The sequence below is a fragment of the Mesoplodon mirus genome (assembly GCF_964341445.2).
Source record: "Mesoplodon mirus genome assembly, chromosome: 7".
Taxonomy (NCBI): domain Eukaryota; kingdom Metazoa; phylum Chordata; class Mammalia; order Artiodactyla; family Ziphiidae; genus Mesoplodon; species Mesoplodon mirus.
Window position 1 is genome coordinate 6,163,311 of NC_138983.1, and position 25,647 is coordinate 6,188,957.

Genomic DNA, 25,647 nt, shown 5'->3' on the forward strand with positions numbered 1-25,647 from the left:
TTTAAATAGGGCAAAAATCTTTTATATCTACCCAAATAGTTATGATTTCCAGTGCTTGTCTTTATTTGAGTAGATCCAGAATTCCATCTGGTACCATTTTCCTTCTGCCTAAAGCATTTCCTTTAACGTTTCTTATAATACAGGTCTCCTGGTGATGAAGATTTTGGTACACCTGAAATATTTTTTATTTTGCCTTCATTTTTTTTTTGAATTTTATTTATTTTTTATACAGCAGGTTCTTATTAGTTATCTATTTTATGCCTTCATTTTTGAAAAGTATTTCCTCTTGGTATAGAATCCCACATTAACAGTTTTCTTTTCTTTTATTACTTTAAAGACGGTGCTCCATTTTCTTCTAGCTTACACTGTTTCCAGTGAGAAATCTGTGGTAATTCTTATCTTTGTTCCTCAATATGTAATGTGTCTTTTTTATTTTTTATTTTTTTTATTTTTTTTTGCGGTACGCAGGCCTCTCACTGTTGTGGCCTCTCCTGTTGCAGAGCACAGGCTCCGGACGCGCAGGCTCAGCGGCCATGGCTCACGGGCCTAGCCGCTCCGCGGCATGTGGGATCTTCCCGGACCAGGGCATGAACCCGTGTCCCTGCATCAACAGGCGGACTCTCAACCACTGCGCCACCAGGGAAGCCCCTGTAATGTCTTTTTATCTCTAGCTGTTTTTTGTTTTTTGGTTTTTTTTTTTTTTTTTGCGGTATGTGGGCCTCTCACTGTCGTGGCCTCTCCCCCTGCGGAGCACAGGCTCCGGACGCGCAGGCTCAGCGGCCATGGCTCACGGGCCCAGCCGCTCCGCGGCACGTGGGATCCTCCCAGACCGGGGCACGAACCCGCGTCCCCTGCATCGGCAGGCGGACTCCCAACCACTGCGCCACCAGGGAAGCCCTCTCTAGCTGTTTTTAAGATTTTTTCTTTACTACTGGCTTTAAGCAATTTGATTATGGTGTGGCTTGGAATAATTTTCTTTATGTTTCTTATGTTTAGGGTTCATTGATCTTCTTGGATCTGCAGGTTTATAGTTTTCATCAAATTTGGAAATTTGGGGAACATTATTTCCTCAAATGTTTTATCTGCCTTGCCTCCCTGCAGGATTCCAGTTACACATTACTGAATTAGGCCACTTGAAGTTATCCCACAGTTCACTGATGCTTTGTTTATTTTTTTAGAGTCTTTTTTTATTTCACTTTAGTTTCTAGTGTTGTGTCTTCAAGTTCACCAATCTTTCCTTCTGCAGTGTGTAAATCTGCCATCAATTTCATTCAGTATTATTTTCATCCTGAAAATTATATTTTTTTCCTCTAGAAGTTCAATTTGGGTCTTTAAAAAATCTCTTTCATCTCTTTATTTATTTATTTATTTATTTATTTATTTGCAGTATGCGGGCCTCTCACTGTTGTGGCCTCTCCCGTTGCAGAGCACAGACTCCGGACGCACAGGCTCAGCGGCCATGGCTCACAGGCCTAGACACTCCACGGCATGTGGGATCTTCCCGGACTGGGGCACGAACCCGTGTCCCCTGCATCGGCAGGCGGACTCTCAACCACTGCACCACCAGGGAAGCCCCCATCTCTTTATTTAATATGTTCAATCTTTACTCTCACTTTTTGAACATGGAATACAGTTATAACTATTTTAATGTCCTTGTTTACTAATTCTATCACCTGTGTCATTTCTGGGTAGGCTTCCACTGATTGAAGTTTTTCTTTCATTATGGGCCCTATTTTCCTGCTTGTTTGCATGCCAAGTAATTTCTTATTGGATGCCCAGCATTGTGAAGTTTACCTTTTTGGGTGCAGAATATTTTTGTATTCCTATAAATATTCTTGAACTTTTTTTCTGGGACACTGTAAAGTTATTTGGTAACAGTTTCAGTCTTACTGATCTTACATTTAAGCTTTGATATGTGGGACTAGAGAATCCTGTAGGCTATGGCTAACTTTTCCCCACTACTCAGGCAAAGCCTTCTTAAGACTCCACCTCATGCCTTAAGAAGTATGAGGCTTTCCACCCTGCCTGATAGGAACAGGAACTATTCCCAGCTCTGTGTGCATTCCAGGGATTCTCCTCTGTCTGGAGCTCTATTTCTATGTATTTATTTCCTCTTCAGTACTCTTTTCTATAAATCCTAGCTGTCTAGACCTCCCTGAGCTCTGAACTTGGTCTCCTCAACTCAGAGAGATCCACCAGACTCCAGCTGGGTATCCCCTCCTGGTGTTGTAGCCTGGAAATTCTCTCTAGACAGTACAGTGGGGCAAACACAGGGTTCACTTGTTTGTTTCTCCTCCTTCTAGAACCACTGTCTTGCATTATCTGTTGTGTAATACCTGAAAACTGTTGTTTAATATAATTTGTCCATTTTTTCTAGCTGTTCAAGGTAGGAAAATAAATCCAGTCCCTGTTATTTGATCATGGCTGGAAGTGGAAGTTACTAAATCCAGTCCCTGTTATTTGATCATGGCTGGAAGTGGAAGTTCCTAAATCCTCTGACACAATCTCATTGGCCTTTGATAACTTCCTTGCTTTCTGGCCCAACAAGATACCCAGCTCATCTTGTACATTTCTACTTTAGGCCCAGAATCAGCCACTTCTCCTTTTTACACATTTTTACACATTCTGAGTACCAGGAGTGTTCATTGCTTCTAAGGTTTTTTTAGTGGACAGAGCTAAGAAATATATAATTTTTAAAGTCAGAAAAATTGGGGATTCACATTGGTATTTTCAATTCTGTCTCAAAGTTACTTTTAAAAATTCTTATTTCTTTGAATTTACACTCATACATCTTCTATCTTATGCTAAAAAATTTGGTTCCTAACAATGTTAACATAATTACTTGTTTTTACATAAGTATACACACAATTACAATATAATAATACCAATATTATTACTAAGAATCAAGACCACTTAATGAATTTTAAGAGTTCTTTGCAGTTCATTTCATCCTTAGAATATCCCACCAAGAATGTACAGTCAAAACACTATGTTCTAGTCAGCTGAATTAATTCTTCTTCTTGTATGGATTTTGACAGTAATATAATATATAGGTAGGTTCATTACCTTTTATCTTGAAGAATATTTTTACTGGGTATGGAATTCTAGGTTGATGATTATTTTATGTCAGGACATTAACACTATTATTCTACTACTTTCCGTTGGTATGAGGAAGTCAGCTGTCAGTTTCTCTTTTGAAGAAAATCTGTCTTCCCTGGGTGATTTTAAGGTTTTCTTTTTGTCTTTGATCTTCTAGAAGGCGTGGATATATATAGAGATATATATTTTTTATAAATTTATTTATCTATTTATTTATTTTTGGCTGTGTTGGGTCTTCGTTGCTGCACACGGGCTTTCTCTAGTTGCAGCGAGTGGGAGCTACTCTTCGCCGCAGTGCGTGGGCTTCTCATTGTGGTGGCTCGTTGTTGCAGAGCACAGGCTCTAGGCACGTGGGCTTTAGTAGTTGTGGCATGCAGGGTCAGTAGTTGGGGCACACAGGCTTAGTTGCTCGGCAGCATGTGGGATCTTCCCAGACCAGGGCTCGAACCCATGTTCCCTGCATTGGCAGGCGGATACTTAACCACTGCATCACCAGGGAAGTCCCAAGGAGTGGATATCTTTTTATTTATCCTGCTTGGTTGTTCAGCTTGAAATCTGTTTTAGTTGCTTCAGCCATTAACCCTTCAAATATAGTTTCTGCCCCATTTTTCTCTCTCTTCTCCTCTGGAACATGAATTAAATGTACATTAGAATGTCTCACTGTTTCCTCTCACTGTTTACGTCTTCTGTATTCTCCGTCCTTTGTCTCACTTTGCTTTGTTTTGCTCAGTTTTTGCTATCCTTATATTTTAGTTCGTAAATTCAGTTATGCTGTGTCTAATTTGCTATTAAACCTGCCTACTGAATTTCAATATTGGTTATTGTATAGTTTGGTCCTACAATTTGTTTGGTTCTTTCTAAAATTATGTCACATTCAATAGTTTCAGTTCCCTGGCAAAATTTTTAAGCTTGCCTCTCATTTTCATAAACATAGTAAGCATATTTTTTTATTTTTAAAATCAGTGTCTGATATTAGCAATTATCTGGAGTCCCAGTGCATGTTGCTGTTGCTTTTGTTTTTGTTAGGTCTTGTTCACGCCTGTCTTCTCTTGTACCTGATTGTGTGTGTGTGTATATGTTAATGTGTGCATGCACATGGGAGCTGGATGTTATATTTAAGTATTTGTTAAATAATTTGAAGCATAGATGCAGTTATCTTCCTCTAGCAAGAATTTGTTTGCTTCTACAGGCATCTGGGAGAATTAGAAATTTAGAATCATCTTAAACCAATTTCAAAGTTTAAGATTTTCTGGCCTGCCTAAATCACCCCCCAAAATAAATGCACACCATTGAAGGATGGTTTATTTCAGGTTCACCTTACTCCTTAAAGTATAGCCTTTTACTTATCCCTGTCCAAAACAAGAGGTGTCTTTAACAGCACTCCCAAGCTCAGCAGGCCCTGAAATCTTTGGCCTTCTTCTCCTGCATTGATTCGGAAGTTGTCTTAGTCTCTCAGCTGCTTGCTTTAATTGGCAAATGACCCCAGGGCAAAAGAGCCCTCAGTGCTGGGCTCAGCTTTTTGTAATTCCTTTCTTTCCTAAATCATGGCCCAGAAATTCCTCCCTATTCACTAGCTGTTGGATATTTTTATGATGTCTTGGTATTTCATCCAGCCTTTGTCTTCATTAGGAGGGCTGGTCTAAATTACCTAGTTTGCCATTTTCAGAAACTGAAATCCCACCAGTTTTCATAGTTAGCTCTCTCCCTTTACTAAAACATCACCTCCCTGGAGTCTTCACTGACCATAATATTTAAAATGACATCCCCATCATTATCTCTTTACCCACATTATTTTATCTTCACTGCACTTATCACTACCTAACATCCATTTATTTATTAAATTTTCCCATGAAAATATAAACTCCAAGAGGATAGAAAATTTGTCTTATTCCCTCTGGAGAATGGGATGAGGACGAAGAGAAACTTTCATATTTTATTTATACTCTTCTGTATGATCTAGATATTAAGAAAAAGCATGTTTTAAAATATGAAACGTCAGGCTTCCCTGGTGGTGCAGTGGTTGAGAGTCCACCTGCCGATGCAGGGGACACGGGTTCGTGCCCCGGTCCGGGAAGATCCCACATGCCGCGGAGCGGCTGGGCCCGTGAGCCATGGCCGCTGAGCCTGCGCGTCCGGAGCCTGTGCTCTGCAGCGGGAGAGGCCACAACAGTGAGGGGCCCACGTACCGCAAAAAAATAATAATAATAATAAAATAAAATAAATAAAAAAATAAAAGAATAAAATACGAAATGTCCATGCACAGTGTTTATCACTATCCTGGCTCCTTCCTCCTCCTTAAAGACATCCTCAGCTGACATTTAACATATCAGGACCTTGGCCCTCTTCTGTTCTTGTTCTTTATACTCTACTACAACTTCCTTTACTCCTACAGCTTCAATCATATAATCATAATAATACTGAACATTTATCAAACACTTACATTATGTGTCAGGCAATATGCTGGGAGCTTCACATGGATTATTATATAGTTAACCCTAAAACAAACAAATCCCAAAAGAACAACAAGAGAAACCTTTGCAAGGGAAAATAAGTCTTTTTTTTTTTTTTTTTTGAAAATAAGTCTTTGAGGTAGGTATTATTATCCCCATACTAAAGCTGAGGAAATAAAGGCTTAGGCTGGTTGAGTAAGTTGTGCAAAGTCACACAGCTAATTAGTGGTGAATCTAGCATTTTTACTCCTGTGTCATGCTCTAGCCATAGCACTATACTATACTATAGTTACCTATGGAGAAAACTCTGAGGCTCTAAAATCTATTTCTCTAAATCTGACCACTTCCAAATTCCAGACCAAAATTTCTATATGGCTGCTTGCCATTTTTAAAGGATGTCCTGCAGGCACCATAAATGCAACATATGTAAAGCCAAACTAATCTTCTTCACTCCTCAGATCTGCTATTTATAATTTCCATCTTGTTGCCAGTATCATTATTCTGCCGGCCATCTATGGAAATCTTTTTTAACAGCTTTACTGAGGTTTAATTTACATATCATACAAATCACCCATTTAAAGTGTACAATTAAGTTGGTTTTAGTGTATTCAAAAAGTTGTGCAACCATCACCACTATCAGTTTTAGGACATTTTTATCACTCCCAGGAGAATCATTCCCCATCTATTTTCTGTCTCTATAAATTTGCCTATTCTGGATATAGAGTTCTTGACATCAACTTTAGCCATTCTCTGCCCCTAATCTCTCCCTAGCCAAACAATGAATTGGTTACCTCATCATGTTGATTCTTTCCAGTGATAAGTCTCTCCTTTCCATGCTCATCACACTTTTAATTCATGCACTTAATAGCTCTTGCCCAGCTCCCTTACTTATTTAATTAGTGATTACTGACGTCTCTCTCCCACCCATCCTGTACAAGGCTGCTAGAGATTCCTAAAACATTTAACGGTTTCCCATTATATAGAGAATAAAGTTCACACTCCTTAGTGTGGCACTCAAGATCCACCATATTCAACTCCAAACTACTTTTCCAGCCTCATCTCTCCCTCTTGCACCATTCATTCCATGCTTCAGTCATACTGGATTATATGAAAACAGTGTGGCACGTGTCATATTTTATAGTTTTCAGTTTCTTGGAAAAATTCTCAAGCTTAGCTTTCATACTGGATTTTTGTTTTTATACAAATCATACCAGCTTCTAGATACAGAGTTTATATGCTAGAGGCTTTTCTAGAATTGAAATATAAAAATCCATTTTCAAAGACAATGAATTTGAACATTTTGGTGGACTCTGTCATCAAAAGGATATGGAAGCTGAAGAAATCCTATTCAGCTGGTTGGAAAAGACCTTTGGGCAAGGACAGAGAGCAGCAGCTGGAGTCAGTATCAGCTCCCCCAACAAGCCCATTTCAGCCACATCATCAGGGATGAAGAGCATTACTGGATGTCCTAGCACAGGATGGATTCTGCTGCAGAGTAATTCAGTTGTACCAAATTTTGGTGTACTGTCAAAAAACAGGTAAGACAAATTTAGCTTTTTTCCCTCTTAAGAAATTATTTTAAAGGGAATTCAAAATTCTTTTTATAACTTCTAGCATATGCATAACCATACCATCCACCATATAAATTCTGTTGGTATAAGTAACTTGTGTCCCACTCAGTGAATCACAGGGAATGGAAAAAGTAGACAAACTGGCATTTCAGGAATTATAGCATGGCTCCTGCTTTTGCTGCCACTAATGGCAGTTTTATATTCTCAAAAGTATATTCTCTCCACTAAAATTACTCTATGGTTCTGAGCAGAAGTTTCCAAGATCATTCAAAGATCAGCATGGTGGGGGTGGGGGTCAGGGGTCCCTGAATCACAAATGGCCTAAAACTGGCCTCATGATACTTAGGTTTCTGCTTTTACACATGCTACACCTTCCCCTGAAGAAGTCTGAGGTTACTATTTGATAGGAGTAATGAGAAAAAATTGGGACATCTTTCTCTCCTAGAAAGAATCTAGTGAAATTTGGTATTTGCTTACTTTCCAACAGCTCTTTTCTAAACAGAAAAGAAATGTTAATGAACCTTTCCCCCTTTCTCTAAACTAATCAGGTCACCCAGGGAAATATGTCCACAAACATTGGCTTAGAGGCTTAAACTCTTTCAGTAAATCTATGATAGCAAGGCTGTCTGCCTGTAGGGACTGTATGATGCTAGAAGATTACTAAATAAAGATGTGGGGTGGGGGTTTTGTGTCCTGCAGATATTAAAGAATAAAACATAGTCTAATCTGAGAGGTAATTTTGGTCAAAAGTAAGAAAACAGACTGAAAAACCATAGGCAGTCTCTTCAAGCCTTAAGATCCTATGACTACCAGTGTTGATCCAGGGCATATAAGTGGAGGCAGAAACTATTGAATAAAGAATAGATTCGTTGGACTTAAACATAAATTAGGCATTTTCTTGCTATAATTCATGTTCCCTTTGGGTTCTGTGGTAATTGGATAGTACAGGAAGGCAAAGCACAGGGTTCTACTCCATTTATTTTCCACCTCCTCCATGGATTTTTTTGCAGTCTGAAAAAGGTAGAGGTGGGAAGAAAGATGATTTCTAAACCTACGCAAAATGCTAATACACAAGCAATAATATACAAAGAATTCCTTTGCAGTCATAGTATCTCTCTAGCCAAGAGTTCAAGTAATCTTTAAAGTCATTCCTCTCTTCTCATGTCTAAATGGGATTGGAGTTAGCAGGGTTTGTTTTGTTTCATTTACAGAAGAAATTAAGGCATGGAGAGGAGAAGGAACATGCATGTCCTCAGGTCAATTAGAATATATTCAAGGAGCCAGGAATAATAATAGTTTTCAATACAGATAGCTTAAAATTTTTACTTTCAATTTTCTTACAGAGAATCTGACACTTGGCACTAAGAATTGACAACTGAGACCACTTTCAATTTCTGCCCACATTCATACTCATACTAAGAGAGTAAAACATGGAGAGGGACAACAATGCTTTCCCCTTCACCTCACATAATGCTGATAGTTTACGACAAGAGCAATTCCATTTGACAGGTTCAAAGTAGGTTCATTCTCTGCCCTGCAAAGCAAAGAAAAGCTAAGCCATATCTCAAAGATTCTAAAACCAATCTCTGCCTCTTACAAATTTTGGCCCATGAGTACCAACCCCCGAGATTACTGAAATTTAGTAACCAATTAACCAAGGGGAAAATGTCTATTTTTAAGTTTTCTCATTCTAGTGAAATGGAAAGTCATGAAAGGTTTAATCTACTTACTCATTAGAAACTAATCTAGAGGGCTTCCCTGGTGGTGCAGTGGTTGGGAGTCCTCCTGCCAATGCAGGGGACACGGGTTCGAGCCCTGGTCTGGGAAGATCCCACATGCTGTAGAGCAACTAGGCCTGTGCGCCACAACTACTGAGCCTGAGCTCCATCCAGAGCCCGCGAGCCACAACTACTGAGCTCGTGCGCCACAACTACTGAAGCCCAGGCGCCTAGAGCCCGTGCTCCTCAACAAGAGAAGCCACCGCAATGAGAAGCCTGCACACCGCAATGAAGAGTAGCCCCCACTCGCCACAGCTACAGAAAGCCTGCGTGCAGCAACAAAGACCCAACGCAGCCAAAAGTAAAATAAATAAATTTATTAAAAAGAGAACTAATCTAGAATAAGAAAATGTGGGGGGCGGGTTCTCAGAAAATTAGTTTCAAAGTGACTTCGAGTCAAGAAATCAAACTGTGAACCCACTGGAAATAGGACAATAATGACTGAGAAAAATTGTAGAGCCACTGCATAAACTTAAGCCATGGATTAAGGACTTACCTAAAGATCTCCATGGAGAGGATTCCATTCACCTTTACACTAAAATTAAATCTAATCTGCAAAATAAATGGGGTGTGATATTTAACATGAACCAGAATAGGTTTTAAAAATTTCCATATTCAATTCCTAAAGGAGAAGATATTCTTTGTATCACCTTTTTTTTTCCATTGCACTTTCCCTAAACATACTTAACACTTGTCTGTGTTCAAATTCTGCATCTTAAATACATTGAGTTCTACATTACAATTCCAAGTAGTCACAAATTATGAGGAAATACTACCCTTTTGTCCTCTGCTGTTCTCCTAATGTATCTCTTTTCCCCTTCTTAAATGAATTATCAATTTTTCTCCCTATTGTTTCCATTGTTTTCGTATATGGAATATTCCATGCTCTTTTCTTCGTTTTTTCTTCCCCTATCCCCGTCTCTTATGTCCTCCTTCCAGTTTACTTCACTGTTCTAATTATTTTATACCTTCAACCTCTATTTTTCTTTCTATATAATATAATGGGTAATAAGGAACTCTAGAGCCAGACTGCCTCATTTCAAATCCTGGCCCTGCAAGTGATTTAACCTCTGTACCATATTTCCTTGGCTCTAAAATAGGAATGATGATGATAAAACCTACTTCACAAGGGGTGTTGGCAGGGTTGAATGAGTGAGTATGTGGAGAGCACTTGGAAGAATGACTGGCAAACAATTAAGTACTGAATCCTGCTTAAGACAGAAAAAGTAGGAAATGTGCAAGAAAAAAAGGGGAAGTTATATAGCATACTTAATTGTGTGCAACTTTATGAACATATCAAACTACAGGTAATAATAAAAATTTTAGCTTTCCAGAGTTCAAAGTAGTTTATCAAAATTTCCTTAGTTGCTCTTATAGTCACTTTAGAAAAAAAGGAGATAATCAGCAAAGTTTATCATCCAGGTTTAAAAGAAAAATGAAGCACAGAAGAGGGAAACGAGGTATCCAAAGTGATACAATAAAACAGTAAGGCAGTAAAAATAAGAACCCAAAAGAAAGTTCTCTCTATATCCAAGGGCTTTCAACTATGTCACATGACCAACATCAAGCCTGCCTTAGGGATACAGGAACCAAATCAATTCAATATTAAAACTCTTAATGATTGTAATTAAAAGAAAGAGGACCAATCAGATCCTTCCATGCCCTACAGAGTAGAGGTCTTTTAAAAACATATGACTTATTGTGCAAAAGAACAGCTTACCTTGGGGAGCACAGTGATGACTTTGCGTAAAAAATTCTTTATAACCAGGCTATCTGTCATCAAAGTTCTGGGCTTTTCATGAACCTGTAACAACATAGCAAAAACATCCACCGCACATACACAAACCCAAGAGCACAAGTGAATTAAATTATGGTATTTCTTCTTATAAAAGTAACTACACCTCAGAAAGCTTTTCAGACATCCAAGGGGAAACATCTTTGGGTCTGAAAACTGAACACCAAAGGTAATCTAATAGCCATCACTTCTTGGGCTAAAGTACCTATTTCATGGAACTTCAGGAGACGTGAACAAATACCGGAGTAAAACCCACAATCTCAAAACCACCTTTTGGAACAAATTTAAAAGTAACTTAGATTGGAGCTGAGAAGAGTAACTCTATCTTTACTATTCTAACGTGGGTCAATCTGTATTAAGAATCTGAGTGGAGTCAAAGGAGCAGGCACTAAAAAGAACCTATTTTTAAACCTTAATCCATTCATCCAAACATTTATATTTAATGAAAAGCTGTAAAGGAGAAAGCTCAAAAGTCAGAAGACCTGTGTTCTAATACTGGCTCTATAAAAATTACTTCAGTAATCATAAAAAAAAAATCACTTAACTTCTCTGGACCTTATTTCCTAATCTGCAAAACAGGCATAAAACTTAGCCTTTCAACCTCACAAAACTGTTTTAAGGACCAAAGAATAACCTGAAAATATATGTTAGACATGGTAACAATAATAGATACCACTTGATGAATGCCTGCTATGTGGCAAGCAATATGTAGGTGCTATATCTACAACAATCCTCAAGTCAGGTATTACAATCCCCTCTTTATAGATTTTTAAAAATGAGGCTCAGAATTCCCTGGAGGTCCAGGGGTTAGGACTCCGAGCTTTCACTGCCAAGGGCGCATGTTCAATCCCTGGCCAGGGAAATAAGATCCCTTCAGGCCCTGCAAGCCCTGCAGCGCGGCAAAAAAAAAAAAAAAAAAAAAAAAAAAATGAGGCTCAGAGAAGTTATGCAACTTGCCTAAGATGTTCAGTAGTAGAGCCAGAATTTGACCCTAAGTCTATCTAACAACAATTGTCCATGCTCTTTCCAATATACCTCCATACAAATATAATAAGATTTATCACTTAATGAGGGCTTTCTCTATTCCAGGAATGGTACTAAATATTTTACTTATATTACTTCATTTACCCCTCACAGAAGCCCTATTAGGTACATATAACCTAAGTTTTATGGATTAAAAAAAATGAATTTCAAAGAGGTTAAACAACTTTGCCAAGGTGTGCCTGTTCTGGCTCCAAAGCTTTAGTATTAACCACTTTCCTATACTATATTTAATATAGTGTCCCTAAAACCGAAGTTAAGGGGCTTCCCTGGTGGCACAGTGGTTGAGAGTCTGCCTGCCGATGCAGGGGACGGGGGTTCGTGCCCTGGTCCGGGAAGATCCCACATGCCGCGGAGCGGCTGGGCCCGTGAGCTATGGCCGCTGAGCCTGCGCATCCGGAGCCTCTGCTCCGCAATGGGAGAGGCCACAACAATGAGAGGCCGGCGTACCACAAAAAAAAAACAAAAAAAACAACAAAAAAAAAACCGGAGTTAAAATGCGTCTCCGAAAAAATGGAGAAGTCAATGAAGAAGAAATAGAGTCAGAAATCAGTAAGTTCTTTTTCTTTTCTTTTTTATAAATTTATTTATTTATTTATATAATTTTTATTTTTGGCTGCGTTGGGTCTTCACTGCTGCACGCGGGCTTTCTCTAGTAGGGGGCTACTCTTCATTGTGGTGTGTGGGCTTCTTATTGCGGTGGGTTCTCTTGTTGAGGAGCACGGGCTCTAGGTGCGCAGGCTCAGTAGTTGTGGCGCATGGGCTTAGTTGCTCTGCGGCATGTGGGATCTTCCCAGATCAGGGCTCAAACCCGTGTCCCCTACATTGGCAGGCGGATTCTTAACCACTGCACCAGCAGGGAAGTCCAACCAGTAAGTTCTTATTAGTGGCTCAGAAAATACAGAGCCATGTACTAGGTGTATATTAAAGGAGAAAAAAGGTCCCAGACCCCCAAATCTCATAACACAATAAAGAAGAAACATGTAAATATCTAATAAAGAAGAATAAACTATTATAATACTCTTTATAAGTACACTGAAAAAGAGATCAAGAACTGTGCAATGGCAGCCCCAACTGACAGCTGCCTGCAACTTTATGGGAGACCCTGAACCAAAATTTAGCACCCCAATTCCTGACCCACAGAAATTGTGAGACATAATAAATGATTATTGTCGTTTAAAAAAAAAAAAGAACTGTGCAATGGGTGGGGATAATTAGAAAAACTATTATAAAAATTTTTGAAAGTATTAGAAAAATGGATGGGGATTATTAAAAAATTCTGGAAACAAACCTAGGATTATTCACACATGTAAACGGCAGTAATTAAACAGTAATTGCAGCATACATACCATAGTCACATCCTTCTTTTAAAATTTTTTATTATAAAATGTTCAAATAGTAGGAAAGCAATGGTCTCTTTAAAGCATTTCCTATACTTAACACTTCCAAAACAACTTCTTGGAACAGTTTCAAACTTTTGTAACTTTAGTGATTATAGGGTATATCACAGAAAGGGCTTAATTATATCTAGCAGTAAGGCAACCAAGTAAGTGAAAGTTCCTTGAGCAGCTACCACAGAGGGTCTACAATTAGTAAGGATGGGAATATGTATATATGTATATCTCTACCCATTTTATCATTTTGTATCATGGCAAAAATAAATACAAAAATGGATAAATCCGTCAAGAAGATCTTGCAAAATCAAATTGTTTTTGGAAGGACATGTTATCCAGCCTAATGGACTCCAAGATGCAGGACTGACTGAGCATAAACACAAAACCAGTATCTCTCTTAAATGAAGTTTTCCTCAGTCTTCCCTCTGGAATTAGCTTTCCTCATATGCCCAAAGCAGTGGATCATTTATTACCGCTTTTTCATGGAGGTCTCCATTCACTAGCCTTTGCTATAAACCTTGCCACTTGACCCTTCTTCCCAGTTGAGATATACGTGTATGATGAAATCTTTCACAACCTCCCCTTTTTCTCTTCTCATTCTCTTGATTCAAAAATCTTTTAGGGGGCTTCCCTGGTGGTGCAGTGGTTGAGAGTCCGCCTGCCGATGCAGGGGGCGTGGGTTCGTGCCCCAGTCCAGAAGGATCCCGCGTGCCGCGTAGTGGCTGGGCCCGTGAGCCATGGCCACTGGGCCTGCGCGTCCGGTACCCGTGCTCCGCGGCGGGAGAGGCCACAGCAGTGAGAGGTCCACGTACCACAAAAAAAATAAAGAAAAAAAATCTTTTAAATAGGTACTTCCCTGGTGGCGCAGTGGTTAAGAATCCGCCTGCCAATGCGGGGGACACGGGTCGAGACCTGGTCCGGGAAGATTCCACATGCCGCGGAGCAACTAAGCCCGTGTGCCACAACTACTGAGCCTGCACTCTAGAGCCTGTGAGCGCGTGCTCACTGAGCCCGAAAACCACAACTACTGAAGCCCGTGCGCCTAGGGCCCATGCTCTGCAACAAGAGAAGCCAATGCAATGAGAAGCCTGTGCACCGCAACAAAGAGTAGCCCCCACTCCAGCAACTAGAGAAAGCCCACACACAGCAATAAAGACCCAACGCAGCCAAAAATAAATAAGTAAATAAATTTATTTTAAAAATATTTTAAATAGCTGCACAGTATCAGAGACAATGAGATGTAATAGAGCAAATGCTTTCAGGAAATCCTTGTTCCTCTTAGGTTATACTGCTCTTACCTCTCCCCACCTGTCACCAACTGATTACTGGGCATTAAGCTCACAGTTCTCCTCTGTACTCTATAAGCTCACAGTTCTGCTCTGTACTCTAAGTCCTGCCATCATCTTGGCTGACTTCCACATACAAACAGATGACCAGTCTAAGCAACAATTTGGTCTCATAATACTCTGACCTCCTCAACTCCAATGACCTTGACCTCCACTCATTTCCAGCCACCTACTTCCACGGCCATAGATTGGAACTGTATTGTTCTGGAAGGCTTAAACTAAAATGTCCCACTCTTATGTGAAAAAATATGCTCCAAGATGTTAATAGTGGCTACCTTGATTAAGTCAATTATCTGTACTCTAAATGCACACTTTGATTTCCTCTTGCAATAAGGAAAAACTAAAAACAAAACAAAAAAAGAAACTTTATCACTCTGATGATAAATTTTTGTTCTTTCAAGCCTCTGAACTTTTTATACCCAGAAAATCTGTTTTTCAGTCTCATCAAAGACCTCTAGACCTTGACAACTTCCCATTGGGTTAGGTACCCTTCCTCTAGGCTACCTCAGCATCAGTGCTTACCTCTACCATGATACATATTACACTGCATTGTAATTATTTGTTTACTTATCTATCTTTTCCTTTAGATTCCAAGTTCCTTGGGATCAAGTAACATGTCTTGGGACTCTGTCTAGCACAGTGAAGCTGTCATGAACAAACACAGGTTTCTGAGTGAAGGAATGAATATTGAAACAGCACTGATCAATATGAGTAAGACTTTGATTCAGATTCTAATTCTGTCCTTAACTTTGGTATGACCTTGGGAAAGTCAGTCAAATTCTCTGAATTTCAGTTTTCTTGTATCTGTAAAATGGGGTGATGATAATCCTTGACTCTCAACCACTGCGCCACCACGGAAGCCCAAACATCACTATTTTGAAAGCTCCCAGGTGATTTAAAATCGGCACATGGAAGTTTAGGGACCAATGCCTTATTTCATTTCAACTTTGAATTATAACGGACCTAGGCTTTTCTTTCCTGTTACTACATTTGTAGAAAAATAAGAATCAAAACATCATTAATTTATAGAACCACAGCAAAACTTGCCTCAAAAATCATCTGGAAGGGTGTTACACCTGACACGTCCTGAGAATAGCTGGCTTCCTCTGAAGTCCAGCTCAGCTCTGCAGAGAGTCCAGGCAGTATAGACTGTATTCCTGTGTGAGAAGAGATGGTGGCAGAATAGAACAAGCAGTTTGCATGAGCACCAGAGTTTCTGGAGTTATTAAACTGATGAGCCAAGAAGTCTCTTCCCTGATGAAAAGATTATCTGCAAAATTTTAAATATGACTGGAGATGGCTATGCATCAGCAAATTGCTTAAACATTTAGAATTACTTTATGGGGATAAGATTTAATCACGTTTTCAATTTTACACAAATTGAAAATTTGCTAAATCAATTTGTATTTTCACTTAATTTCCACAAGGCCATATCCAATGCCACAAATCTTCAGAGTTGATAGCTCTAACTGATATTCTTATATTTTTTAATAAATCAATTCATTATTTAATAACACAAATCCAGTAAGTGAGCTAATTTAGAACTTAAAACAGAAAAATTCAAGAATGACCCTCTCAGGCATTTACCTAATGCCTAATGCCTTTTTTTACCCAAGAAAAGCAAACTCTTGCTAATTTAATTGTCAATTAACCATGTCGTATATTTACATATTTTGATTCAGAACTCTTTACACAAAGCATCAGTGAGTCCTGGATCATCATCAACAAATAGAACCTCAAAGTATGCACCATCCTTCTTTCTTTCTGTACCCTGGCACTAATATTATAAAGGGAAAAAACCCCAAATCTCCCATTTTATAAAATGCCATCCCTTATTTCCCCTCTGTAGCAGTATTATAATAGAGAACTAAATATGAATAAAAATATATATCTCAGTCTCTGAACGTTCTACCTTATAAATGAGGTTGACAATGTTGATATTATACAAGAATTCAACTTAAAAATTTTAATAACAATAACATATATCCTAAAATAATAGCACAACTTTCTTCTAAAACATTCATACCATATATCTAATAAAGCTTTAACTGTCTCAAAGAAGATCAAGTTCTAGCTATCAATCTTAATGGGTAATATTTTTCTTGCCATTAGTTTGTTTTTCAAATATAATTCAGTCACAAAGCTTGAGATAATATGGCAGCAAGGTTATGCTACACTGAAGTTTAATGAAGTTGGCACTAAAACAGGATGACTTACATCAATCTTCAGTTTTACCACTGACTGACTTTCTGACCTAGGGTGACCCCCTTTTTTCTGTGATTCAGTTACCTTCCTATGAAATAAGAAAAAATTGTTCCTTAATCCTAAAAGTAGTAATATAGTGAAAAATAGGGAAAACATGTAGAAACATGAGAAAAAGGTTTGTCAATAACTTGGAATTCTCTAGAAATCTTAATAATGATTTTTTAAAATGAGTAGTTATTTGGGGGAAATTAATTTCAATTAACTCACTCCATACACCAAAAAAAAAAAAAAAAAAGTCCAGATGGATTGACTAGAGTTAAATGTGAAAAGGTAAATCAATAGAACTAAATAAAAAGCCTTCTGTTTCAAGATAAGTCAAGCATACGTTGAAATTTCATCTTCCCATTCAAACACACAAAATGATAAAACAAGTATTTTTAAATTTTAATAAAACATAGTCATAGGGACTTCCCTGGTGGTCCAGTGGTTAAGACTCCACGTTTCCAATGGAGGAGGTGAGGGTTTGACCCCTGGTCGGGGAACTAGGATCCCACATGCCACGTGGCACAGCCAAGTAAATAAATAAATGAATGAATAAAAATTAAAACAAAACAAAACATAGTCATAGTGAGAAAAAAAGAAAAGAGAAATCTTTATAGACCAGAAATAGAGAGGTATTCTTCCCTAATCTTCAGAAAGGAAAAAGAATCCACAATGGTAAGTAAGGACCAAAGATGCCCCATGTTTGAGGCATGGAATAGAAAAAAAAAAAATGGAGCTAATATTGCAACACCAACAGGTTTAAGAGCAAGAGCCACAGAGGCCACACGTCGGAGGTATAAGCAAGGGACCAAAACATGAACAAAAGCCAAAGGTATGCCACCTGCCTACCTGAGGGTTGGTTAAAAGCCGAGTGACGCTAACAGCAGCATCAGTGATGCAGGAGGAGGACCTTAGAGCCATGTAATGTAAGTACGGATGAGACTCAGAACTATATATTCTATTAAGACACACGAGCCTTTTATCTTTCCACTCAAGCAAAGTTTAATCCAAGATACGTGCCCTGCAGATTAGGGCTCAGCAACCCAGAGAACCTCCTACTGGAAGGCTGTCAGTGCAGGATGTGTTCAGGACAAAAGGGTCATGGACAATTAGCTCTTAACTAAAAATTACCAACCAGTGAAGACGAATACCATGAAAAACAGGACACATATCAACCAACAAAATGTATACCTGAGGAAACAGAGTTAATAAAACAATCTGAAAAGAACTTTAAAAATAAGCGCTCTGTATTTTATACCTTCAAATATAAAAAGAAGCCATGAAACAAGAATACACTGCCATCAATTAAACAGAAAGTAACAGCCAAAAACCCTATTAGAAATCTTAGAAATTGAAGATACAGTGTTTGAAATGAAAACCCTATGGATGGTAGATTAGACACTGTAAAAGAGCATATTTAAAAGAAAAGGTAGTACTTGAATGTCCATAGAAGCATGATTCACAGTAGGAAAAAGTGGAAACAACCCACATGTCCAACAAATGATGAACAGATTAACAAAATATGGAATATTATTCAACTACAGAAAGAAATGAAGTATTGTTACATGCTACATACTAACATAAATGAATCTTGGAAACATTATGCTTAGTGAAAGAAGCCAGACACAAAAGGCCACATAGTGTATTATTTTGTTTATATGAAATGTCTAGAACAGGCAAATCCATAAAGACAGAAAGTAGATTAGTGTTTGCCAAAGGACAGGGGGTAGGGGTAAGGGGAGTGACTGCTAATGGGTACAGGGTTTCTTCTGCGGGTGATGAAAATGTAATGTTATAAATAGTGATGATAGTTGTACAACTTTGTGAATATACTTAAAACCACTGAATTATATACACTTTAAAATGGTATATTTTATGACATGTGAATTATATATCAATTAAAAGAAGGAAAAGATAAAAGATATTAAGAACAGATTCTAAAAGACAAAAACACTAAAAAAATTAAAATTAAAAAAATTCAGAATAAAGAATGACTGAGCCACACAGCTAAACACATCACAATGAAACCCAGAATAACAAGGATAAAGAGAAAACCCTACAAGCTACAAATGAGAATCAAATTAGCCAAAAGAAACATGAGTTAGACTTCTCATCAACAATGCTAGATGCCAGAGGATAACCGAGTACTATCTTCAAAGATCTGAAGAAAATTCACTTTGACTCTGGACTTTTAAGAGAACCAAACTACCATTAAAGAATGAGAAACTTAATATGTTTATATTCCTTAAGCCCTTGCTGAAAGAACTACTAAATAAACCAGCAGGATCTTTGAAAATGAGTTTACATTTGCACCTTTTTGCTGAGATGGGGTGGAGATAAGGGGGAAAGAATGATATAATATCAATAGCAAACTACTTATTGACTTAGCTCTTCAACTGTTAAAGAAAAAGTAGATAGGGCTTCCCTGGTGGCGCAGTGGTTGAGAGTCCACCTGCCAATGCAGGGGACACGGGTTCGTGCCCCAGTCCGGGAAGATCCCACATGCCGCGGAGCGGCTAGGCCCATGAGCCATGGCCGCTGAGCCTGCGCGTCCGGAGCCTGTGCTCTGCAACAGGAGAGGCCACAACAGTGAGAGGCCCGCATACTGCAAAAAAAAAAGAAAAAGTAGATAGAAAAATTTCAATCTTGTGGCAATGTGAACATACATCAAAACCATATATTGGGACTTCTCCTTCTTGTAGTGATGAAGTAACTGGTACCAAATAAGCCCTCCCACCAAAAACTAGTATAAAACTGGATAAAATATACTAGGCAATTGTTTTCAGGCATTGAGCAATAAATAGCACAAGCTGTGATCCTTGAGAGAAGGGAAACCCATGACATGACCCCTATGATTGCCCTGGATGTCTGCCTGGGGAAATTTTCCTGCCCATGGAGGACAGAGCTGGAGCCCAAGCAGAGCACAGTGGTTCCATTAAGCTGAGGAGACAGCAAATAGAGCTCAGGGTTGTGAAAGTACCTGGAATCTGCAAGGCAGGGCACTGGAGAGGAGGGAGCTGTGTAGAAATGGGTACCAAAAGTCTGTCTGGAAGCTCCCCACGAGCCCTTGGCCAAGGGCTGGGCTATGCATACAGTGGTGAGACTATATAAGATTTCCCAGAGAGCAGTTGCAATGGAGTTGAAAATGGAACAAGAAATTAGTGGTGGGAAATGTTGGCCTAGAATGGAGAGAACTTGATAAAACTGATGGTGTCCAGTTGAGATGGCAAAAAGGTAATATTTTAGTAGTAAAAAACACATTCAAGAAGGAGGTCTGATCCACCCTAAAAAAGCCTAAAACCAAGTCTCAGCAAGATTCACAGAGAAGATACAGTTGGAGGTTGAGTGGTATCAAGTTAGAGGGGTTTGAAAATGACTTGGCTTTCTATAGATCTACCCTTTAAAACGTATTTTAAAAGCCTACACAAGGTTAGGGTGATTAGCTTGCTAGAACTGCCTGCTAGAACAAAAATCAACACTCTTCAGAGGTAGAATGAATATAGAATAGATCACATTACGCAGTAGAAAATAAATATTTAATAGACATGCAAAGAAAAAGGAAAATATAACTCATACAAAAAAGCAATCAATAAAAACCAAGCCTGTTACAGATGTTACATTTAGGAAAGGTTTTAAAGCATATATTACAAATATGTTCAAAGGCTTAAATGGTGGTTTAAATGAGTGAACTGATAGGGAATACCAGCAGAGAAATATGGACACTGTTAAAAAAAAAAAAAAGAACCAAATGGAAATTCTATAACTGAAAAGTTCAATAACTGAAATTAAGAATTCACTAGATAGGTTTAATAGTAGATGACAGAATAATAATATTGAGATGACAGAAAACTCAGTGAAATTATTGAAGGCAAAGAACAAAAATTATCCAATCTGGAAAGCAGAGAAAAAAGGGCTGAAGAAAAATGAATAGAATCTTAGAAAACTTCAGGACAATATCAACTAGTCAAAAATATGTGTAATGGGGGCTTCCCTGGTGGCGCAGTGGTTGAGAGTCCGCCTGCCGATGCAGGGGACACGGGTTCATGCCCCGGTCCGGGAACATCCCACATGCCGCGGAGAACCTGGGCCCGTGAGCCATGGCCACTGGGCCTGTGCATCCGGAGCCTGTGCTCCGTGGGCGGGAGAGGCCACAGCAGTGAGAGGCCCACATACCGCAAAAAAAAAAAAAAAAAAAAAAAAAATGAGGGTAAGACAAAGACATTTTTAGGTAAACAAAAGATGTTGTTGCTAGAAGACCTGCACTATAAGAAATGCTAAGGATGTTCTTTAGGCTTAATATGGAAACCCAGATATACAGGAAGAAATGAAGCATCAGAAATAATAAATAAATAGATAAATATAAAATACTATTTTTTTCTTCTTGCATTTTTCTTAAAATACAACTAATAGTTTAAACAAAAATAATAACATTGTAAAGCAGGAATTATAACACCTAAAAATATTCAAAATAGTATTAAATTATAACATCCCCCAAATATAATAAATATCCACAAGTTCATCCTCATATACATAATTGAATTAAAGGTGAAGAAGGGGCAGGTCTTCCTTACAGATAAATTCCAATAAATAAATGTAGAAGGAATGAGGATGTATTAAATCATGATAACACCACAGTAATAACTGCTCCAGGCAAGACCCACCAATGCTAAATTAGTAGATGAAAGTTTAAGAAGAAATAGGATGCTTGCATAATCTCATTGTATTTCCCCCAAATATTTAAAAATTACAAAGAGTAACTCTACTTGGAAAAATCTGACAGATAGCACCTTAATCAAGTGATCAAGGTTAATATTACCAACAATAAGACATATCAACATCTTCAATTCCTTGATATGATGCACTGAAAAGGACACATCATCTCTGTGGTATTCTTTCTGGCAATGTATAACCTCAATCTAATGTAAGAAAACAGCAAACGAGTTCACATTGAAGGACATGCTACAAAACACCTGACAAGTACACTTCAAAAATGTCAAGGTTATGAAAGAAAAAGAAAGACTGAGGAATTGTCACAGATGGAAAGTGATTAGTAACACATGACAACTAAATGCAAAGTGAGATCCTGGAATGGATCCAGGAATCGAAAAAGAACATGAGTACAAAAACTGATAAAATCTTAAGTCTGTAGTTTAGTTACTAGTATTTTACCAATGTTAATTTCTTAGTTTTGATAATTGTACTACAGTTATTTAAAATATTAACTGCAGAGGAATCTGGGTGAACAGTATATAAGAACTCTGTGTACTGTTTTTACAACTCTTCCATCAATCAAAAATTATTTTCAAATTAAAAATGTAAATACTCTGCAAAAGGATGAAACTAGAGCACTATCCTACACCATACACAAAAATTAACTCAAAATAGATTAAAAACTTGACTATAAGACCTGAAACCATAAACTCCTAGAAGAAAACATAAGTGGTAACCTCCTTGACATGGGGTTTGGTGATGATATTTTTAACTTGACACTGAAAGCAAAGGCAACAAAAGTAAAAATAGGTAAGTGGAACCTACATCAAACTAAAAAGCTTCTTCACAGCAAAGGAAACCACCAACAAAATGAAAAGGAAGAAAAAATCTGCAAATCATGTATCTGATAAGGAGCTAATAACCAAAAAATATAAAGAAATCATACAACTCAATAGCAAACAAACAACCCAATTGCAAAATAGGCAGAGGATCTGAATAGACATTTTCCATAAAAAGGCATACAGATGACAGACAGGTACATGAAAAAATGCTCAACATCACTAATCATCAGGGAGATGCAAATCAAAACCACAATGAGGGCTTCCCTGGTGGCGCAGTGGTTGAGAGTCCGCCTGCCGATGCAGGGGACACGGGTTCGTGCCCCGGTCCAGGAAGATCCCACATGCCGCGGAGCGGCTAGGCCCGTGAGCCATGGCCGCTGAGCCTGCGCGTCCAGAGCCTATGCTCCGCAACGGGAGAGGCCACAACAGTGAGAGGCCCGCGTACCGCCAAAAAAAAAAAAAACCACAATGAGATACCACGTCACACCTGTTAAAATGGTCATTAAAAACTTGGAAGCAACAAACACTCCTGGTACTCAGAATGTGTTCTCTAAATACCACTGCTCACTAAAAAGGAGAAATGGCTGATTCTGGGCCTAAAGTAGAACTGTACAAGATGAGATGGGTATCTTGTTGGGCCAGAAAGCAAGGAAGTTATCAAAGGCCAATGAGATTATGTAAAAGGATTTAGTTATAAAATAAATAAGTCACAGGAGTATAATGTACAGCACGGCAACTACCTTTTTTGTATCACATACTTGAAAGTTGCTAAAAGAGTAGATCTCAAGAGTTCTCAACAAGAAAAAAAACTGTAAGTATATATGATGACAGATGTTAACTAGACTTATTGTGGTGATCATTTTGCAATATACACAAATATTGAATCATTATATTGTATACCTGAAACTAATATAATGTTACATGTCAATTATACCTCAACTTTTAAAAATTTCAGACTTAACCTATGTAGAATCTGCACTTATGAAGACTGCCAATTATCAAGTATGCTAAGGGGGGATTCTTTGTAACAAGGCTGATCATAAGTAGTTTTATCTATTTCCAATGATATACGTAAGCTAAAAGAAGAAAAAAATTTTATATTGGTTCAAGATGGTGGAGTAGAAGGACGTGCACTCACTCCCTCTTGCGAGAGCACAGGAATCACAACTAACGGCCGAACAATCATCGACAGGAAGACACTGAAACTCACCAAAAAAGATACCCACATCCAAAGACAAAGGAAAAGCCGCAATGAGACAGTACTAGGGGCGCAATCACAATAAAATCAAATCCCATAACTGCTGGGTGGGTGACTCACAAACTGGAGAACACTTATACCACAGAAGTCCACACACTGGAGTGAAGGTTCTGAGCCCATGTCAGGCTTCCCAACCTGGGGTCCAGCAATGGGAGGAGGAATTCCTAGAGAATCAGACTTTGAAGGCTAGCGGGATTTGATTGAAGGACTTCAACAGGACTGGGGGAAACAGAGACTCCACTCTTGGAGGGCACACACTAAGTTCTGTGTGCATCGGGACCCAGGGGAAGGAGCAGTGACCCCATAGGAGACTGAACCAGACCTACCTGCTGGTGCTGGAGGGTCTCCTGCAGAGGCGGGGGGTGGCTGTGGCTCGCTGTGAGGACAAGGACGCTGGAAGCAGTTCTGGGAAGTACTCCTTGGTGTGAGCCCTCCCAGAGTCTGCCATTAGCCACACCAAAGAGCCCGGGAAGGCTCCAGTGTTGGGTCACCTCAGGCCAAACAACCAACAGGGAGGGAACCCAGCCCCACCCATCAGCAGACAAGTGGATTAACATTTTACTGAGCTCTGCCCACCAGAGCAACACCCAGCTCTACCCACCACCAGTCCCTCCCATCAGGAAACTTGCACAAGCCTCTTAGATAGCCTCATCCACCAGAGGGCAGACAGCAGAAGCAAGAAAAACTACAATCCTGCAGCCTGTGGAACAAAAACCACATTCACAGAACGATAGACAAGATAAAAAGGCAGAGGGCTATGTACCAGATGAAGGAACAAGATAAAACCCCAGAAAAACAACTAAATGAGGTGGAGATAGGAAACCTTCCAGAAAAAGAATTCAGAATAATAGTGAAGATGATCCAGGACCTTGGAAAAAGAATGGAGGCAAACATCAAAGAAGATGCAATAAATGTTTAACAAAGACCTAGAAGAATTAAAGGACAAATATCTAGAAGAATTAAAGAACAAACAAACAGAGATGAACAATACAATAACTGAAATGAAAAATACACTAGAAGGAATCAATAGCAGAATAACTGAGGCAGAAGAACAGATAAGTGACCTGGAAGACAGAATACTGGAATTCACTGCTGTGGAACAGAATGAAGAAAAAAGAATGAAAAGAAATGAAGACAGCCTAAGAGACCTCAGGGACAATATTAAATGCAAAAACATTCACATTATAGGGGTCCCAGAAGAAGAGAGAGAGAAAGAACCCAAGAAAATATTTGAAGACATTATAGTTGAAAACTTCCCTAACTTGGGAAAGGAAATAGCCACCCAAGTCCCGGAAGCACAGAGAGTCCCAGGCAGGATAAACCTAAGGAGAAACACACTGAGACACATTGTAATCAAATTGACAAAAATTAAAGACAAAGAGAAATTATTGAAAGCAACAAGGGAAAAATGACAAGTAACATACAAGGGAACTCCCGTAAGGTTAACAGCTGATTTCTCAGCAGAAACTCTACAAGCCAGAAGGGAGTGACATGATATAATTAAAGTGATGAAAGGGAAGAACCTACAACCAAGATTACTCTACCCGGCAAGGATCTCATTCAGATTCAATGGAGAAACCAAAACCTTTACAGACAAGCAAAAGCTAAGAGAACTCAGCACCACCAAACCAGCTCTACAACAAATGTTAAAGGAACTTCTCTAAGTGGGAAACACAAGACAAGGAAAGGACCTACAAAAACAAACACATAACAATTAAGAAACATACATATCGATAATTACCTTAAACATGAATGGATTAAATGTTCCAACCAAAAGACACAGGCTCACTGAATGGATACAAAAACAAGACCCATATATATACTATCTACAAGAGACCCACTTCAGACCTAAGGACACATACAGACTGAAAGTGAGGGGATGGAAAAAGATATTCCATGCAAATGGAAATCAAAAGAAAGCTGGAGTAGCAATACTCATATCAGATAAAATAGACTTTAAAATAAAGAATGTTACAAGAGACAAGGAAGCACACTACATAATGATCAAGGGATCAATCCAAGAAGATATAACAATTATAAATATATATGCACCCAACATAGGAGCACCTCAATACATAAGGCAACTGCTATCAGCTATAAAAGAGGAAATCAACAG

At 38.7% G+C, this 25,647-nt stretch overlaps 1 protein-coding gene across 1 annotated transcript in view; it reads right to left on the reverse strand.

The window, feature by feature from the left end:
* The window catches only part of TOP6BL (TOP6B like initiator of meiotic double strand breaks), a 98,213-nt gene that overhangs the window by 31,850 nt on the left and 40,716 nt on the right, over window positions 1-25,647 (reverse strand). The window contains exons 4-8 of the mRNA XM_082628279.1: window positions 15,522-15,631; window positions 10,619-10,702; window positions 9,395-9,450; window positions 8,583-8,654; window positions 6,878-7,073 (exon numbers count right to left, since the gene is read on the reverse strand). Of these exons, the coding sequence (XP_082484405.1) occupies window positions 6,878-7,073; window positions 8,583-8,654; window positions 9,395-9,450; window positions 10,619-10,702; window positions 15,522-15,631 (518 nt within the window). The remainder of the gene's footprint in view (window positions 1-6,877; window positions 7,074-8,582; window positions 8,655-9,394; window positions 9,451-10,618; window positions 10,703-15,521; window positions 15,632-25,647) is intronic.